Source organism: Phaenicophaeus curvirostris, chromosome Z, assembly GCF_032191515.1.
Source record: "Phaenicophaeus curvirostris isolate KB17595 chromosome Z, BPBGC_Pcur_1.0, whole genome shotgun sequence".
NCBI classification, from domain to species: Eukaryota; Metazoa; Chordata; class Aves; order Cuculiformes; family Cuculidae; genus Phaenicophaeus; species Phaenicophaeus curvirostris.
This window is the reverse complement of record NC_091431.1, coordinates 22,900,590-22,921,936: the sequence shown is the minus strand read 5'-3', so window position 1 is coordinate 22,921,936 and position 21,347 is coordinate 22,900,590. Positions and strand designations below refer to the sequence as shown.

The 21,347-nt window shown below is 38.7% G+C and overlaps 1 protein-coding gene across 1 annotated transcript in view; it reads right to left on the bottom strand.

The window, feature by feature from the left end:
- Nucleotides 1-239: 239 nt before the first annotated feature.
- GAK (cyclin G associated kinase) overlaps nucleotides 240-21,347 on the bottom strand; it is a 73,691-nt gene continuing 52,583 nt past the window's right edge. Inside the window, exons 22-28 of the mRNA XM_069880664.1 lie at nucleotides 19,497-19,667; nucleotides 13,598-13,732; nucleotides 13,115-13,234; nucleotides 9,739-9,951; nucleotides 8,336-8,484; nucleotides 6,787-6,963; nucleotides 240-5,663 (exon numbers count right to left, since the gene is read on the bottom strand). Coding sequence (XP_069736765.1) covers nucleotides 5,562-5,663; nucleotides 6,787-6,963; nucleotides 8,336-8,484; nucleotides 9,739-9,951; nucleotides 13,115-13,234; nucleotides 13,598-13,732; nucleotides 19,497-19,667 — 1,067 coding nt within the window. The 3' untranslated portion in view covers nucleotides 240-5,561. The remainder of the gene's footprint in view (nucleotides 5,664-6,786; nucleotides 6,964-8,335; nucleotides 8,485-9,738; nucleotides 9,952-13,114; nucleotides 13,235-13,597; nucleotides 13,733-19,496; nucleotides 19,668-21,347) is intronic.

Sequence of the window (21,347 nt, the reverse complement as noted above, 5' to 3'; positions counted from 1 at the left end):
ATACAGATAGCAGGTTAAGAAATTCAGCTATCAAGCCACAGAGCACACTACAGGGACTTCTTTCCATCAGGAAGAGAGAGTCACTCCTGAAGAGACACTTGGTTTCTAAGTGGTTCAGTCAACCTCAACATACTAATGAGAACCATATGTAACAGTTTGGTATTGTTCTGAAACAGGCAGTGGAGATGCTTTGGGTATTCAAGTAATTTCTTTCTTGCTAAAGAAACAAATATGCAAAGTCAATTTTGTTTGTTTTAATTGATTAATGGTTAAGCTGTAATACATTTCAAAGCAAATATTCTGTTCAAGGACATTGTGCAAAACATGAAATCTACTTTAAAACAAGGTTTAATTTTACTATATCCCCTTTGTATACATACAGATATAATCTCCATTTCACTAGTAGTAACACTACTCAGTACATTGCATTTCCTGAAAGATGGCAAAAAGTAAGACTTGAAACTCTGTTTTGTCCTTCCACAAACTCCAAACCAGAAAAATCTTAAGTATAGAAAGTACAATTGCAACAACAGGTAAACACAATAAGGACCTCAAAACAAATTAATCCTTATCAGAGACGACAATCACTTCTAGAAGTCTACATTGTAAATATACAGTACATACCACTGAAGAGTTTTGGAAGGCAATGCCTCTTAATTTTCTTTTGGTAATAAAAGCTTCTATGACAACATGTATGCTTCATAAAAATGGCTGAATCTGTATTTTTTGAGCATATATCAGAAGCTTAATGTATTCTAAACCGCAGTCCACAATAAGCTCACCCAAACAGAGAGCAAACAAGCACTGTGAGACAGTCATCAAAACCAGAACCACAGGTCAGCTGTCACTGGGCATCCAGATAGAGCTACTCTGCAGCAGAAGCAGACTCCAGGAGTAAGAACATTCCTTCTACGCTACATTCCCTCTGCAGCTTTTGCCGGTCAATCACCTGTCAACTGACTCAAAGCACAGGCAACTACAAAAGACCAATTTGAACTTATTTACAAAGCACTCATTACATTGCAATTGTTAGGCAATTAAGGAAAGGGCTAAGGAGCAACAAGGCTTCCACACTTATGCAACCGCTGAAATATTCCTACAAGCAGCAGATAATGCAATGGCCAATGACTATGCAAATATACTACCAGCGATGGGGAAACTGCATTCTCGCTTTTGGTTGTGGAATGGTGCATGCAGCCCAGCAGTCCCAAGGGCAGCCAAGATTTCGGTTACACTCTAACTCTGCTTTCTTGGTGCAAAGTATTAATCCTGTGCATGCAACTTTGAGACTTAGCCTGCATTCAGGAACGAACTGTTACTCTGTGCTGGGCAGAATATTGGAGGGACTTTCTACAATTAGCAAGAAAATGGAGGTAAAAAGGCATTTTTTCATGAGTCACCCTCATGGGTGCAATGCCAAAGACACTGCCACTGGTGCAAGCAAACTTACTTGGTCACTGTTGTAGTTTTTCCATTCTGTACTTGTTGAAGGAAGCTATAATTGATTAGGAAACTATATTAATTTTATCCAAGTAACAATGCAGAAGAACTTTTCCACTCAAGCTTGATATCTGGGAATCACTACTCTCAAATAAAATAGAGCATAATCCCATGACTTAATATGAGTGTAAGTGCTTAACTGCTCATTCTCTTTCTCTTCCCTGCAGTTATTTTCATGGAAATCTGGCAGCACTACAGAACACCACAGATGCCCAAGGTTGAAGACACCAACTGTTTTCCTCCGACATGGTCAAAACACATTTCCCTCCGCTTGGCAGGTTCTAGCCACACACATTCCTCACACCAATACTTCTTCACAGCTTTCTGTTTTAAAAGTTACATTGTTTGACTCTCCAGATCAAACAGCAATGGGAGTTAATCAACTTAATCAAGAAATAGCTAGTGGAAGTCTGCCCTATCACTTTATAAGCCCTGCTTCATAGCAACTTCTGCCAAGAAGAAAAAAAAAAGAAGAAAATCCGAGCACTGTAGCCAGTCAGTAGCACTTCTGAAAGGGCTGGAAAAGCAGGCTACACACCAGGCTCTTCCTAATAGACTAGACCTGGGTTTAGCAGAGGTAGGTACAAATAGATCAATGAAGAGAGAATCAGCAAACAACATTTGGTATGTAGGTTAGAGTCTGGAAGTTTTCTTCTCTACTCTTCCCTGAATCTATATTGCATTGTTTTTCATTGCTCTTGCAACAGCCATGTCAAGCTACCCCCTTTTAAGACGGGAATCCTGGCAGGCTGCAAAGAAGTCAGCTGTCACTAACTGACAAATAACTACAAACTTAGGCCAAAAGGCACCATGATTTGCTGCAAAAGTCAAATACCTGCTTCACAATCAAACTTCAAGTGTCAAGTGTGAACTCTGGTGGACACAACAACAATCTGCTGGCAACATTCAGTTACCTCAACCTCAAGCTTTGCTGTCAGAAGCAGCAGATAAAAGGTCTAGCTTTCAGGATGTGATTTCACTTCAACATCTCAAATTTAACATGCAAAATGAATGGAAAACAGACATTTCAAGCCTAGAGAAAATTCACAGTATCTAATCAAGCCTCAGCTGAGCCAATTTTTTTGTAGTCTTATTCTAAGTTTTTCAGTATGTGGACATTAGGTATACAGCTGCAACGCCACGTGCGTGTAACAGTTTGAGTGCAGTTCTATCCCATACAGCAACTAGCCAATTAACAGTGAAGTACAGAGTGTGGGAAAGGTTGAAAGCCCTCGTTCCCCTTTTTTCTTTACCGTTTTTTATTACTGTTTTAAGATGAACTCAAAGAGTACCCCTGGACTTCTTCCAAATGATCCTCTCCTTCAAAAGCACACCATTATGCCTCAATGCATGTGTCTATAAAATTTATTTTAACTTCCATCTTCCCAGACTACTGTAATTAAAAAAATTATATAAGCTTTACACTACGAAACATCTTTAGTGGTCCTCATGCTGCTTTACCTTCTAAAGAAAACAAAACTTGTTTACTCTGTTCACGTTCATCACTTGAATTTTTGAAGTTTGCTTCCAGAGCCTCAGTGAAATCCAACTTTACATACATTCTTGTAAGCAACACAGCTAAATAAGACAGTTACACAAAAAAAACCCCTGCAAAATTATTTCATTGCCAAGATCTGAGTTTACCAAACTAAGCCTCTCCCAGGTTCTTAGAACCAAAATTCAACTACATAGAAATAAGCAGGATAGAAGATTCAGCAAGGTCAATTAAGCCATAAAATAAGTTGAAGGGTCCTGTCAGTCTGACTGAAATCTCATTAATTATCAAATAGCTCTTGGAAAAATCCACAGCCAAAATTCATGATATCCATAATTTTAAAATGGGGAATCAATTTGAAGAACTCTTCGGTTCCAAACACTTGGACTCATGTTTCCCTGCTCACTTAAAATCACACTAAGGTTCTTCTCTGTTGTTAATTTTGCAAAAAGAGTGGAGAAATAAAATGAGAAATGTAGACATTATTGAGAAAATGCTACCAAAAATGCAAAGCAGAGAAAGATATTTTTCTCCAAATTTTCTGGGGTTTTTTAATACATGTATTTCAAGAAGAGAGCAATTAAAAATACCTTTCTCCAAATTAAGTTGCCTGTATGCGCAACTTAATGGTTTTTTTCAAGTAGCCCTTATTAAAAGCAGCTCAGTCAGAAATGCTTTACCTCTCAGCTATATGTAGGAGTGCAGTCAGTCATCATGTACCTGTGTATGTCTTTTTAAACCAATTATTAGATAACATTTGCCTTAGAACTGTAAAAAGCCATGCAGCTCTCTAACAAACCTATCCTACCAGCAGAAGCCTTTAATTACCACAGTTCAGACAATGCATATGAAGAACTAACAAAGTGTCCCAAGGAAAAAAGATTTTCTCTTACTCTAAGTCATGCAGCAAGTTACCTGTTCTTATGAAGAAATCCACTGAGATGTAAGACTGCTCCAAAGCAGTAATGGAAATACAACTGCAACTATGAGTAACACATAACCTTCCTGATCCATAACTGATACTGGCTTCCATCTTAAAAAAAACCCAATCATGGAATATATGGGAAAATACACACACAAAACCTTTTATCAGTATAACCGTGTTAGATGTGGGCTTACAGACTATAAATTCCAATCTGTGTTCACAAGTCTAACTCATCAGCTCCCAGACTGGTATGGCAGTGAAAAACCTCATCCAACTAGCAGGTGGTCTTAAAATCTCATGTTTTCTGTTTAGGTGAACAGTTACCTCTGATAATAGTACAGATCCCTTTTCAGTTAAGCATGTACAATGTATAAAGTGGCAAGATTATTAAAATATCTCCTCAACTACCCAACTGTACTGTTTCAAGAAACTGCTGTCAAAGCTTTAATATCACAATATCAATTTTCAACATTTTCAAGCTTGATACCAAAACTGCACTTTTTTACTACACAGTACTACTAGTCATTTGCACCCATTCACCCCAACATTAGTGAAAAACTTCCTTCTGAATAGGGATGAGAAAACACGGCAAGTTTTGTTATCAAGTTGTGTCTCTACTCATCTTGCACTAACCAGTACATGGGAGGTAGGTGAGCATAAGTACAACATTCTACCAATACACTCCATGTTTTCACATACACAACTCCAGCGTGTAACAAAAATACAGAGGTTCAGACATGAAGAAAAATGTGTTAAACTACTTCAAATGCTCTCCAGATGATAATGGGTAATGTAATTTTTACTCAGACAAATCAAAACAGAGTAGAATGTTTTGTGCTTACACTTTAAGCTTCAGAACAACTTTATTTCTATCAGACTATCTGAAGTCCAATGGAAGGAAAGTTCCACTGAAATCAGAAGCAATGACACCATTTAAAGAACCAGGAAAATAAGCACTGTTTGGAGTACTGTCTTCCAAAGGTCCATAATAAATAATAAAACAGCAGGAACATGCAGACCTTCAAGTCAAGATTTGTTTCTAGATTCATGATATGTAAAAGAAACCTAAAAATCAAGAACAACCCTGACTGACTTTCCCACATGTGGGGCCTTTATGGCTAAACAACTGTTAATTTATTGTAAGGAACGCAGTTATTATCAGAAAACATTATTTACAGAACGATTATCAGATTGATTACCTAAAATACAGATGAAAATATACACCTTCAGGTTTGAGAAAAGCCAAGCAAATTCACTGCCAATAACTAAAGCACACTGAATAAGGCAACAGGCACCAACATCAAAACCGAATCACATAAGTACTGAAAGTAACAGACAAATTGGGGTAGGTGCACATAAAGCAAAGGTCAAGGAAATTGGAATGATTTATAATTAAATACTAGTATCCCCAAAATCATGGACCTTCATTAAAATTCTACTTTTTACAAAATACACCCCCAGACTGTGATTTCTTCAAGTATTGAGCAGATGTTTACTTAATGCATGTATGTAATGCACGTTTAAGTGCATGACTGGGAACTGTGCTGAAATCACAGACAAGCGCTTCACAAACTGCAGGTGCCATAAAGTCACAACAACGCTCAGCTCCTTTTTTGGAAGTGTTCTGTAAAAGGTGAATTTTTAGAAAAGGGACTTTGATCCCTGGTTTTCAAACTCTGACCATGCATCGTTCAGTTCCATGAAGATCATTTTGGCATACTGCTCATAAGGTTGTCCCGTGGCCTGAAAACAAACATAACATATTAGAAGAACAAAAATATTAGGAATTATGTGACTTAGGAGAGACCTAATCTCTTTTATTTTTGCTATCTTAGTCAAGAACTGCAGACTACCGTGCGAATATAATTTTGCAGACACACAGTCATTTGAGTCATTTTAATATGTTCTTTCCAACACAAAAGGGAAGCCCAGAGACCCCTCCAGTATAATTCTTCTGCTACTACTTCGCTTTTGCCAGGTGCAGTACTTTAAAGATCCTTTAAGGCAAAGTTTTGACTTAAACTGGTAAGAAAAAAACACAGAAAATCCCTGAAAAAGATCCATGTTATGATACTAATGCATTAAGGGGCTTACAGAAAGCACCAAAAAACCACCACAAGGGTGGAGGAAGCCACATGGCCAAGAGCAGCAAAGGATAGTGAGAAGAAAAGAACAAACAATGTCTTGTTTTTCTGCTATGGATACAAGAAGAAATAGGACTTAGACTGCTCACTAAACCACCAGTTTAGGTGAGCCTGAAAACTCAAAGCAGGTATATTCAACACTTCCCATTATATCTAAAACATAGCCTAGAATAATGCTTCAGAACGAGAAGCTAACTTCATACACTAGGACACTAACAAACAGCAACGGAATTCATTAAAGATTTTTAAAAGACAACTGGAATATCATATTCATCAAGTATTTTTCATCTGCTGTTTTGTTTACTCTGGTAAAGTTTACTTTTTTTAGTTCCTAGTAAAGTTGTTTAGTGAAGGAGGTTTGGCACATATTTCCCACCCATTTTGCTATGACGGTCTTCATATACTTGGTGAATAGTCCTGAAAGACCTCAAGTATCAGCTGGTGGACGTGTAGCAGATTCAAATAACCAGCAGTTAGTCAGAACCCAGCATAACTGACTTTGCTGCTTAGTACAACCTTCATGGGATCTTTCATTTGTTAACTTTTGTTGAATTTAGTGCTGTGTCAGAATACAGTAGGACACCAAATACAGAAAATAAATGAAGAGCAGCTAGGGTGCTGATCAAGAAGCAAATGTGCTGCATCTATCAGTGACTAGTAGGGTGTGGCAAAAGTAATTTGTATTCCTTCTAAAGGACAGAAGATCAGAGGAACATACCCACCTTATCTGGATGAACTACAAGCACCGCCTTCCTGTAGTACTTCTTTACTTGTTCAGGAGTTACTAGGTCTGCCATGCTGACTGGTTTCCACTTATTTTCCCCTTCCCAAAGCACTGTATGAAGAGTGGATATTAATGCTCTGATATTTCTCTCCTTTCCTTCAATCCATTCAAGAATCTGGGAAAAACAGAACGTATAGAACTGAATGCAGCACTGCAAGCATCCTCAATCTATACAGAGGTATAACCTTCACTCTGTACAAGACAAGATTACAACCCAGGCATGGCTGTCTTGCTGCATTCATCCCCCCTCAAGTTCAACTGTCCCACTACATTCTTCTTTCTAGCAGGCAGATAAGTAGCCATCAGAAGTTGATATTTTGCGTCTGCCAACAGGAAGCAGCTCAACGTTATTAATTTATTGCAGAAATTTAGTCATTGCAAGTGAACTTATGGAGACAGTTACGTATTACAAAACCTTGTAAAATTAATGGCAAAAGAATTAACAGGAGTAATTATTTTAAATTCTGTTACAGTTACACTAACTCCATGTCAGGGCACAACATTAATTTATTAAAAATCTCATTCAATGTGCAAAAGTTTCAGATCACCTATACTAACAGTTAATGTTCACTTAAGTAACCTGCAGGGCTGCACAAACTGAAGCATTCTTTCAGAAATCTCCATGAGAATTAATTAATTGGCCATCTCAGACTTTAACAGTAATATTCAAGCCACTGGTAGTGATGCAGTGTCTTAATTGACACTGCATTATGCAATAAGAAAATCTCTGCCCTCTATGAGAAATAAGCGTGGTAAATAAAAATGCCACTTATGACAATTTGTGCTAGAAGATGTGCATGAAAGCTGTGCACACTCTCATCAGGTAAGACATTGTGAACACGAATTTCAACATTTCTCCAAAGCTCTTTTACAAACTTTTCTAAGTACCATAAGGACTACAAAATTGGAAGTATGTTAATACGTGATGTTACAAATGAGTAATATAGTAGAACAGCCTGGACAGCTCATCTGTAATAGCCCACAGACTAGTTCTATATCCCATCTCCAGAAGTGCATCTTTCAATGATTTCTTAGGATAGCAGCAACACTTGTTAAACAGTAAATGTAGGTTAAGTAGACACCTGGAAGGCAGCTATTCTCATCTGCCTGATTTTTAAGTGTCGTTTCGTATTATCAGCCAAATCCATCTTTTCTAAGGAAAACTTTGGGAACACTGAAGATAAAGAACAGGCCTGGCTTCAAGAAATGGACTCTTAACAAGCAACAGGTTCTTAAATTCTCCAAGGCGAGCTGAAAGAAATAGGACCTTGTGTTCCATCCACACACTTTTTATGCTATTGTCACTACTGCTTCATTGCCACATGACTCTTGTTCATGCTAATTTTCTACAGTCGTATGACTTAAATACAAATAAAAACATTCTGCTTTATCAGTTTGCTCTGTTATTCATTGTGCCTTCTCTGTTACCAGCAGTTCTAAGCATAAGCTCAGATTTCCACCTAAATCACAATCACTGTTAAACAAACCTTGAGTTTCAAGGGGTCCATATCTTTAGACATTTCTTGTTTTCTCATCTCAGCAATAGTCTTTGGCCCCTTTCTATCAGATTTAGCTGAAAAGCCTTGATTAGATAACAGATCCTCAAAGTCATTTTCTGAAACTTTTGGCTTTTGACCTATGAAAGGAGAAAAACATTAAATAAAAAGTTACATAGGAGAATACATTAATGAGGGAAGTAGATTACACCTAGATACATCTGCATGGCATTTCTAACTATCATGATAAATAACTCCACAAGACTAAGCAAAAACAAGGAATAAAAGGGGGATATTGCTAAGCTTTCAGTCCAGCAGAACAGATAACCAGATGTATGCACACAAGTCTAAATACTTGCATGTCCTTTTAAAGAATGGGAGTGGGTTCAAGGGAATACACAGGTACCTATTAATTGTTTTGGAAACAGAATTACTTTATAGTGGAAAAATGGAACTAACTGCTGTACAGCAGTTTCTCAAGTGACCATGTACTCAATACTCTAGTCAAAAGTATGCAATCAACATCTAAGCATGTTGAAACTTACACAGAATAATTAAGAGATAAAACACCAACTTGAATAGTCATTATAGAAGCATCAAATTTTAGAGAACTGTAGAATAACTATATTCTGAAGAGGCCTCTGGACATCAGCTAATCCAATCCCCATGCAAAACAGACAGATAAATTTCTCAGGTCCTTGTTCAGTTGAGGTTCACGTGTTTTCAAGAATAAGGAATCAACATTTTTTGCTCCATTTCAGCATTTCACCATGCTAACTGAAATTTTCTCCCTGTTCTCCCAACTTTCCCTTGCTCCACCTTATGCCTACTGGCCCTCCATCCTGCCAATCTCCTTCCAGATACAGACCAACAGAACCATTTCAATTTACACATGTACCTGCTGTTCACTTACACACCAGTTAAAAGGAGGCATAATCCTTATACCAACATGCAAATGAATTTTTCAAAGAGGCCAATGTAGAAGAGACCATGCCCATCCTTGTATCCGTCTGTTCAGTTCAAACATCTTAAGAGACTCGTTCCAAGAATGATTCCACCTGCTCCCATCCCCATTACTGTTCCAAACATAAGAATTTTCTGCAAGTTTAACCTCAGTCTTAAGACCAGCTACTATTCTTCAGCTAAGATAAACCCAGTACCCACGTGGGTTAGTGAATACAGGCTCGAGATTTTATGCCCAAACATCCAAATATGTGGGCCACGGTCAGATTGTCTCTGTGATATTCTAGCGCAGCTTAGCAGAAGCTTTGTTTTTTACTAGGTAGAACCTAAACGTAAATACAAAGATGAAGGTACAAGAGTTTCTGCAGCTAAGAGCACACCTGACTAACTTCACGTAGGCCCATTGTAAGTAACAGCTTCAGAAAACTTACCAAAGCCTGGGGTTCTGACACCTCTCTCCTCTCGTCCTCCAATAACACTGATGTTTACATTGTAATTGGGTTTAGTTGCTGCGCTGGATTTAGTCTGAGACTGCCATGAAGTACTTTGTGGTTTTGTGGATTTCTGCCACTGATTTTGCAGCTTCTGAGATGGAACAGTCTTCTGACCAAAGCCACTACTTGAGGGTCCACCACTGGAGGAACCTAACAATAAATACTGAATCAGTTTTTCAGCTCAGTATCTGTCAACCGGCTTAATACAAGTAAGACAGTTAGGTCTTGACATTTAACCACATAGTTCACAGTGAAATCACTACACAAGAGAAAGCATTAACAGAAAAGTGAGCATAAGATGAAGTCACGAATCTCATCAACAAGTAACTCGGATGGCTGGGCAGAGTCCAATGGCACGAGGTTTAACAAGGCCAAATGCCGAGTCCTGCACTTGGGCCACAACAACCCTGTGCAGTGCTACAGACTAGGAGAAGTCTGGCTGGAAAGCTGCCTGGAGGAGAGGGACCTGGGGGTGTTGGTTGACAGCCGACTGAACACGAGCCAGCAGTGTGCCCAGGTGGCCAAGAAGGCCAATGGCATCTTGGCTTGGATCAGAAACGGCGTGACCAGCAGGTCCAGGGAGGTTATTCTCCCTCTGTACTCGGCACTGGTGAGACCGCACCTCGAATCCTGTGTTCAGTTCTGGACCCCTCACCACAAGAAGGATGTTGAGGCTCTGGACTGAATCCAGAGAAGAGCAACAAAGCTGATGAGGGGGCTGGAGAACAAGTCTTACGAGGAGCGGCTGAGAGAGCTGGGGTTGTTTAGCCTGGAGAAGAGGAGGCTGAGGGGAGACACCTTATTACTCCCTACAACTACCTGAAAGAAGGTTGTGTAGAGGAGGGAGCTGGCCTCTTCTCCCAAGTGACAGGGGACAGGACAAGAGGAAATGGCCTCAAGCTCTGCCAGGGGAGGTTCAGGCTGGACGTCAGAAAAAAAATTTTCACGGAAAGGGTCATTGGACATTGGAACAGGCTGCCCAGGGAGGTGGTTGAGTCACCTTCCCTGGAGGTGTTTAAGGCACAGGTGGACGAGGTGTTGGGGGGCATGGTTTAGTAGTTGATAGGAATGGTTGGAGTCAATCCTGAAGGTCTTTTCCAACCTAGTGATTCTGTAAGGCTAGAAAATAATTCAGCACTAATCGTCATTTTGCCTCCTAATTCATTGTAGTTCTCTGCATATTAACAGATACGAAATACTAGTTATACAATAAAGGGCACATAATATAATGAGAATATTTTCAAATAAATGCTTCCAAAGACTAATCTCCAGCAGCATTAGCAGGGAATGTTGGACAGAAGCAAAAAAAAAAAAAGTACTGAAACCTGCAGGAAACACTGTTTGTAGTCACCCTGATATGATCTATAGGCCTCCGTCTATTAACACCATATTGCCTCAACTTTTAGTATCTCATTTCCCACCATTAAACCAATATAAATACCACTACTTGGCAGCTTCATCTGCTATTCACTTCGGGAAGAACACAGAGACTTTTTGCCATTCCAAAATACTCATTATAAACAACTTGAGGAGAATAAAGCTCCAGCTGTTTAAATTAATTATTCAGATTTGTCTCACTGATGAGAATAAAGATGAGTTCTTTTTATTCTAAAGCAAGTCACCCTTAAATTGCCCTTGACCGTCTTCCTCTGGAAAGGCACCTAGAAACTCAGTTCCCTCAGCAAATTGTGTATACCTGATATATATCCACTCACAGGAAAAAATAGCGTAACAATTCTATTTACATACATGTAGGGGTTTTTTTTTTCGGAAGAGAAACATTTTATAACGTAGTTACAGCATCCTAATATAAACAAAGACCTCTTCGTCTTGGAAGAATTCCCTAAAAATGACAGAACATGAATTGAAGACTAGTGGTTGGATATGGTTACACATCTGAAGTGTAACAGGAATGAAATACTGACACTTCAAAACCAGAAAGCTTTATGTTTTGCTCCTGAATGACAAACTTAAGATCCCATCTCATTATTTCTTGGAGGAAAGTGAATTATTTGCATCTCCACATACGTTACTAATCAGCTGCTGATGATTAGAAACTAACATTCAGCTCAAACTAATTCCAAGCCAGTTTGAACCTAACTGTTCTTGTTTCATATTCTCTGTCCTTTTTATTCATCCTAAAGACACAAAAATTCCACGCAAGCTTGTATGGGTATACACAGCAACGTAAACTCAGTTTGCTACTTCAAAACTGACTGCCCACACCTCAGCTGTCCTGACAGCCCTCTCTCGTGGCTGCTCCTCATAGTTATAACAGCTTACACAAAAGGATGTCTCCCCAGGGCCATGTATAAAATAATGCACTGTATCTTTAAATACCACACCTGACAAAACCTAGTATTGCAATACAACATCTAATAAAATCTAGTATTGCACTGTTTTTCCATGAAAGCACCCACTGCATAGTCAACTCAGTCTTCAGTCACTCCTAACTTGACAAATTTACAGAAAAAGTCCCTGTTACTAGACAGAGTACATGATCTAACACACTGAAAAATAATGTCATTCTACTACTCCTTCAAAGCATTCTATGCTAATTCAGTCTTCAAGGCCAACCAATTCTTCCTGTAGAACAAGCCAATGCCTCACTATCAGCAGCAATTTTGACACCACACTCCTTCTTCACAGCACATGATCATTCCTAGAAATGGAGTGTGAGAACACGAGCTATCACAGAACACTACTGGTATCCCACCACTATCCCAACACACTACTATCAACTACCCTTGGCTATTATTTCTTTTCTGTTTATACAGCATTCCCAACCAAGTAGTTTTCATGACCTGATTTGTGCTCACCTTACAAGCATGACAGATTGGAGTAGCAGAGCCATGAATGTCTACTAAATTCAAATAAAAGTACTGAATTAAAAGGAAATCAGCTGTCACTGTGCACAGACAGAATTTAATTCACCTTTATTTCCCTCACAGCATGGTATCAGTCAACGCTAGATGAGAAACCTCATGCTCAGTCACTGAATCAGCAACTCCTGGGTTTCTTACTCTTATTTTCTCAACTAGATTCTAAAGCATTAAGTATTTATACCATTTCTAAATCACAGGTGTTGTTATCTTATGAAGTGTTATTCTGGATGATTCACCCAATCTCAGTAAAGATTCAGTCTTTTCTTGTTACTTGTCTGCTTTCAGCAACTGCCTCAAGCTGGTTGTTAGCAGTTCAAACAAAACACTTTCCTTTCTTTATATAACCTATCAGTTACATCTTTTTTTGGCACAAGAAGCAAATCAAACTGTAGAGGCATTAGGTATAGCCACTTAAAGTAAGATCTTACCTGGAAGACCAGATCCAAGATTAGCAAGATCAGCAAAAGGATCAAAGTTCTGAGATTTAGCCTGGCTGAAAGACAGACCTGAAGAGACGCTGGACTGGTTCCCTGTGGTGAAAGCTTGACCTGTGTAATAAGAAAACGTACCATGTACTTGCTGCATCTGGAAACCAAGAGAATGAATAAAAGTACTACTTGCACAACACCTCGTGTAAACCCTCACAACATTCTCCTCCATGGCATCTTTTACCATGACAAGACTCACCATAACTATAGACAACTGAAACTAATTGGTTCCTCTGCCTTGAATTTACTCAGAAAAACCACACAAGCGCCTTTACTAAAGGTTCATTTAAGCACAAGAGCATGGAGTCCTTTCAGCAACAAAGCAAAAAGGCATGAAGGCACATTAGGAAGTTACAGATCATTAAATAATAAGTCTGAAGAATTCATTATTCTGTCTAATGGAAGAATTTCATTTCACAATACCTTCAAAAAGAGGCTTCAGTTGTGGTGTTGCTACATTGCTGGTTGCTGAAGAATCTGCCCAAGAATCCCATCCACCTAAGAGATCTGGTTGGCTCGTAGAAGATGACATTTTAGGTGGCTCTGGTGTCAAACTCCCTAAAGAAAAAAAAAAAATCTTTTGATATTTCTTCTAAGAAAACCAACACAATAATGCATGTTTTGCCATACCAACAAACTGTGTACCACATTGTCAGCTACCACGATCAAACTTAAATTCCTGGCTTAAATTCCTCCATACCACATTCATGCAGTATTCAACAGGATTCAGTAGGGCTTTACACCACTGGAATTCCTTCATTTGTATTTGAAACAACCCACTAACTTCACAGAGAAGGTATTTTCATGCTCAGGCAATGCCATGACTTTAACAGCTTAGGACTCATAGGCAAAAGGACTTAGCTAACTGATGGCTTCAGGGCACACTGCTATTCCTGAGAACACAGCAGGTAACCACAAAGCGGAAGTGCTTTATGAAATATTGCTTTGTATCACTCAACAACCTGGAGGCTATACAAGTGAAGCTGGGTCACTTCTAACTGCAGGTTTGCCTACCCCAGGCCTCATGGGACAAAGGGAACTCTTGACAAACTAAGATCCCTTTTAGACTGAATACGTGAATGAATGCATGCAAGACAGAAAAGAGCAATTTCTGGGTAAATATTTTCTATGTGCAAAGCAAAGCCACTATGCCAATTGAAAACAGAATGAAATAGTCACATTTAAAAGGATGCAAGCGTGCTTCCACTAACTTCTAGAAAGTGTCACATGCACGACAGGGTCGTAACTGCTAGCATGGATGACTGTAAATGATTCCTCTCTTTCACACTCACATACAGTAAGAGGTGAGCTATCCTCAGAATGAGAGCATGTGTAAGCAACACTCAAACCTCCATGCCAGGTCTGAGGCATTCCATTTGAGCTCAACTTGTACAGACTCACAGGGAAGCACGCAGATTTTGAATGTAACCACCACTTCAATGCTATGAAAACAGTCATTGCTACAGGGCAAGGTGATATTTCAGCAAAACCTGTATGTTTAGCTGTGCCCTAAGACAGTTTGAATGCCTAGATTTGGAAAGTTAACCCAAACATCTCTATGAAAACAGTGACATTTTGATGCTTTAGATGTTTTGTCTACTACATCACAGCTTTTCACTTCTCTCAGCTTCTCAGCTTTACATTCTGAATATTGAAATCAAATCACACAAGCTATTTGATGTCATTTGAGGTAATTCTTTGAAGCAAAATAAGAAAAACCCTCCATCATCTCTAATCCACTAGTTTATACTCAGATCTCACAGTTGCAAAGAGAACACATCAAATGCTCCACAAAAAATGTCTGCCAAGACCTTGCATTACAGCAGTCATCTGTGCTGCATGTGAAGGAAAACATCAGAATAAGATGCACGAATTAGTCAAAGTCTTCTGAAGGTATAGTACAATTTTCGGCCCTTTCTCCAAACTTAAGCCTCATCCCCCTGCCTCTGAAACCACCAGAGATAAAGTATATAATTGCCTCAGTACTCATGACCCTAGCTCTCTGCTATGCAGCACTGTCACTAGCTATAAATGTCAAAGTATCTGAAAGTGTCTTCATCATTTCAGAAATCTGCAGTACCATGTAACACTCGCAACCATTAACTGGGCTTTGAATTAACATTAGTATTGATTTTTAAGCCAGAAATAATGTTGGGTTATGATCTCTGCTATTACAAGTTCTTTACAGGGGCATGAGGAAATTTACACTTACAGATTAACTATGACAAAACCAAGTAGAGAGAAATAAGAATGAAGTAAGCTACAGCTGAATGCATTTGAAAGACTGAGAACACACTACGGCAAGCAGGTTTTTTATAACTGTTGGTTTAACAGCAGTCAAGTTCATTACTTCCCCCACCCTGAAGAAAGCCGAGAGTAGCCTAATGCTATGTACAGCTGTAAATCCATTATGAATAGTACAAGCTCACATAAATCCACTACATTTTTACCAGAAGAATCTGAAACAGTGGAGTACAACGTGCAATATACTGAATAGGTAAGATTAATCACCTCCTGGAACTGTTTGTTTTTCTTATGCTATATTCTTTCTAGCTATACAAGCTGGGCATTACAACAGATTTTAACATCAAGAAGCAGCATTACCAACACGATACTGACTTATACATATTCTGAAGAGGTATGATGAAACCACATGATAAATGCATCATTTTTGTAAATTGGTGCACTGATGTTCAAACCGCCACATCCGGGTAAAGAAGCAGGAAATCTACAGAAAGGGTATAAACATGAAGCATAGCTGAATATGCCAAACACTGAAGCAACTGAGATCATAGTCAAGTAGATCCATACCTGCTAGTCTCTTAAGTTCTACTTTAATATGCATGTTTATAATCTTTAGCCATACAGCAGCAACCTCCTGGAGGTCAGGTACAGTTCTTTACTAACAACGCTCAAACCAAGCTAAGACATAAGAACAAGTTGGCTGTAATCAGATCACACTTTCCAGCTTCCCCAAATAAGAGATTTGCGTTTTACTATTATCCTACACACAACTTGACATTAGATTTTCTTTATTTAACTTGTCATCTCTACAGGAAATCCTTTAATCACAAGGGACAACAGGATTTTCTGTGAACCAAGAGGCTAGTTTAGTATGATGCAACTTTTTTTAACCTTGTCTAAAGCCTAACTGAGAACACAGTCATCATAAAAACTAACTTCTACTCAGGAGAAGGCTATACCGGTCAGTCAGGTTTTGTCTGATCACCTTCCACGTCTCCTGCTATCTTTTGATCAGATCAGTTCATTCTTGCAGATGGAGACACATTTCTAATTCAACTTGCATAAGAGATGACCTGCTATATGCATATCCAAACAAACAAATTCTGTTCTCAAAAATGCTCACTGAACAGACACCTCCTGATGAAAAATGGATATTTCACCAGCTACTAACAATAGCTTACTTTTCCAAGTGGGGCCACTTAAGAGCAGGTTACAGATTCTGAAGTGAACAATCATCTCACCTTCCTGCATAACTACTTTCTCTGCCAAATTACTATACCTTTCACAGAAAACTACTTTATCTTTTTAAAACACTGCTATTTTAGCAGTAACTGCTCAACATTTTCACATTACAGGACATAATGCCTTAACAGACCTGATATTCTTTATCAGCTACCTTATCTATGAACTGAAGTTACATTTTAAAATTCCTATGATTTTAAATTTCAAGCCAAATTGAGAAATACAAACCTAAACTTAGAATTCTCAAACTTGTGTTCACTGAAACAGCTTTTCTCCTGGTATCGATAGAGGTTTATTAATTGTTTACTACCAAAGAAAGCTTATCCATCAGTAAAATCTAATTCTAGATACCTACTACTGCTCTGACAGTAGATTCACCACATCTCTTTATTGCACCTTATTTTGAATGAATACTGACATTACTAATCTATTTTTAGTGAGTTTAAAATTTTCACATCAGTGACTTCATGTTTGCACTTCATTCCATGCTCTTAACAAAACTGTTTCAAATGTCATTTGAGAGCACATACTCGCTTTCCCTTTCTTCTCTTGTTACTAGTTATCATGTTCTTTCACTCTCACTCACTCATTCACATTAAAAGTATTATAGCCATATTCCTAACTTCCTTGCTACAACTGATACCTGTGACTGGATGGAATGCTAAAGGCTCAAATACATAATTAATTTCAGCTACAGACAAGCTGTCATCTAAAAGGTAAATGTAAAGAAGTATGAAATGTTATCCCAATTTCTACACTTGTATATGTTTTCGAAGTCTGCACAGCAACAGAGAAATATTGAGAAATCACTGTGGAACAGTAGACAGAAGAAGAGTACATTTTAAGTATCTTCTCCCTACATTGACAGAAGCTCCAGAGATTACATCAAAATAGTAGTACACTAATGGATTACACAGGGTGCAAATTATCAACCAAAATCAGAAACAGTAAGCATAAAACAATAAGCACTGAAGTCAGATATCAAAATATTTTCTTCTATATGTGTACAAATGTTACTAATAGCTGAACACTGATGGTAGTCTCCTTGACATTGCAGGTAAACATTTAGAAATAAATTTGCATTTATGTATTTTTGCAACTAAAATTGGGTCCATAAAAGTTCCTCTAATCTGAGGACAGGTTGAGGGTGGTTTTGTTTAACATGGCAAAGAGAAGAACTGAGAGTGGGCAATCTTATCAATGTGTATAAATACTTCATGGGGAGAAGTAGAGGAACTGAGCTAGACTCTTCTCAGTGCTGCCCAGTGGAAGGACAAGAGGCAACAGCCAAACAGAAACACAGGAAACTCCATTTAAACAGAAGATTTTTCTATAAGAGCAGGCAAACACTGGCACAGGTTTCTCATAGAGGTTGTAGAGTCTGTAGCCTCAGAAATAATAAAAATCAACAAGGATATGATCCTTAGCAGCCTATTCTACTTTATCCTGCTTGGAGCAGGTCAACTTGACAATCTTGGTAGGTCCCTGTCTCTGGAGCAAATTTTTAAGCGGAGGTCTGCAGGGCTGGCTGCTGTGAGGAGAGGCCTGGTCTGCATCATGCTGCACAGTCAGCTCCAACAGACCACTGCAGGACACAGCAGAGCCCCTCAGCCAAGAAGGCAGCACTTCTGGGAAGGTGTATGTATGAAAGGACAAAAAACACGGTACAACAGCTGTGAAAGGAGACAACAAGAAAAGTGAGTAACAGCTCTGCAGTGAGCAAGGTGAGCAGAGAAAGGGGAGGAAGTGCTCTGGGTGCCAGATCAGAGATTGCCCTGCAGACCACGGAGAAGACCATACTGGAGCAAATATCCACAATGCAGACTGTGAAGGATCCCATGCAGATGCATGTGCCCTGAATGAAGTTGCAGCCCATGGAAAAGAGCCCACACAGCAGCAGGCTCCTAGCATGAGCTGCAGCCCCTGGGGGACCCATGCTGGAGCAGTCAGTTCCTAAAGGAATGTATCGTACAGAGACCGATGTCCTTGAAACACAGGGAAAGGCCAGGCAAAAACAGGGGAACAGTGTGGGAATGAGAAAGAGCTGCTACAGACTGACAAGTGACATCCTTTCAGAGAAGACCCACCATTTTCTTTGAAAGTTCTATTTACAAAGCAACACTTCTGGCTCTATCACTCTACCATTTTTGCAACTCTCTTTAGTGAATAAACATGCTTAGAAGCAACAGTTAGTAACACCTTCAAAATAAAAAGCTTAGGGTAGACACAGGGAAAGACTGAATTTATCACAAAGCTTTTATTTAAGGATTAAGAGATTTTTAAAATAAATGCATGAGGAAAGGGGTTCACCAAGAATACATCACAGAAGTTAAATGAAACAAATAAGATTAGAGTATTACATAATGTACTCCATAAGTATATTACCAGAATGCATTCAGGTCAAGAAGGTCCACGCTAACCTCAGGTTGCATTTTAAGAACTGGCTGTACTATTACTTGACTTGCTCATTTCTTTTCCAAGACTTCCAGAAAATCTTTAAAATCTCAACACAATCAAAGTAGCATTCTGCCATCTAGAAAGTGAATTTGCAGGTGTTTGTGTACCCAGTAATAAGAGCTCTCAGAGGGAACTCCAGCTCCTAACAGAAGTTTAGCAATGCTAGAAATCCTCTTGCATCATAAACATTAGTATGACATTACACAGAAAGCCCTTGCTGCTGGAGTATTTGTATCTGCATTACCAGAACACAGAGTTAATTAAAAGAGCAGTCACAACAAGCGGATCTATTAAGGCACTAATCCACCTTGACTTAGTTGAAAGACAAAGGCACAGAGTAGCAAAAGCAGTTCAAAAAGAATATCAGGAGCGTGCTTACCTAAATTTAAGAAATCTGAGCTGGTAGAAGGTGGAAACGAACTGTGTGTGGTAGGAACTGTATTAGCGGCAGATTTTGAGGTTGGATTAAGAAAGTCTCCAAAGAGGTCTGGACCAGACAGAGCTTGATTCTCTGAACTTGATGACATTGTGAATGGGTCAAAAGGATCAGCTAAAAAAGAAACAGAAAACAAAATTATTCTAAAATTTGTCATAAGTTAAACAAAGTTGAAAAAGCATTACTCCTCTGGGAGCAAAACCAAAAAGTAGTTCACACTGGTAACTGCAGAAACCTAACAATTTTTTCTGGCAAAGAATCACCATCTCTCCCTTCCTCTAGACAACTGTACTTTCACGTTGGTACAAAAAGTATTTCAGCCATACACAATACCAACAGCTATGTCTTCAAAGACAGATCTTTAGCAAGGCTGCATATATTCAATAACATTGTTAATTTTAACTATATAAGAAACACCTTAAATTTGAGTGACATTTGCATACAGACCGAAGAATTACATTTGTTAAATACTCAAGAATACCACAGATCCAAAAAAAATCTAAACAAAACAGACTATTAAACTACCAAAAAGAAAATAAAACATTCATACTACCACTTTGACTTGACGGCATTGGTGACTGGGGCAGAAAGCGCATCGACTCAAGAATGAAAATCAACAGAAGCAAGGCTGGTGTCTACCGATCACAGTAAAGAAAAAACTAATTGGAAGAGTATTTATAGTCAGCAACATGTGACAGTCAGCTGGAATCATGACTCAAAATCTTCCGTTTCTGCTGCCCCCTAGAGTCAAAACCCTCGAGAGCCCAGGGACTTCTGCCAGATTCACTCAAAAACTGTAGAATACAAATAATCCTGCCATGGCGCTCTAGTACGTCCTGAGGAGATGAACACTTTGTACAGGACTCAGTAGCACTTCAAAAACATTGAACTCCAGATTGTTATCAAGCTATTTTACTGCAGCATTGCCATACTCATCAAATACAAGTTTGATGTGCACCCTCAAATACAGCAGTGGCCAAATATTCTCACATCTGCAGTTATCTTCTTATTCAATTCAAAGTTCGAATGAGATACATAGACGACTACTACCCAAGTATTTAATGGAGCAGATATAAGAAAGGAACAGTTAAAGAATAAAAGTAATAAGGCTTCTCTTTTAGAGACTTCTGTAAAAAGGATAAACTAAGTGATTCCTCTTTGGTCACAGTAACAAAGATCAATACTTTAAAACAAATACTTCAAAATCATCTAAATGCTCTACAGAAACAGTGCAGCTGTATGTGGAGTAAAACTTTTAGTTCAAGTGAATTATCTTTCTGCAAGTATGTTAAAACTTCCAGAAGTCCCTCAGATTATTTGACTAACATTTCTGAAAATTCTACTGTAACTTGTAGCAAAGAATTCCTATGGCCAGTTTAGTCATGTGTCAAAGAGCTAACCAGCCAGCAGAACCTCTAAATTAAAACACCTTGTTCTAAATACCAAAGAGATGGAAGTGCAGAACACTCTCTTTCAGGATACAGATCTGCCATCAACATCAGTAAAACAGCAGGAAAACAACTTTTAGCAGTATGGCTATCCTACTGATTTGAACAGTAATCTACAGGATTTCCAGTGGCCTAGCCTATGATTAAGACTCAAAAACCCCACACAGACATTGACCTAAGCAGCAGAGCCCTGTACTACATCTAAGGCTATAGCTTTACATAAAGTGCAAGAAAGCAGTAAATTATTACAATTCCATACCTTAGGAAGAGAAGTTATTTACATGTGGATTTAGGACAGCATCTAGCATGTAACATTTGTAAGGGAAAAGAAATCATTTTTTTTAAC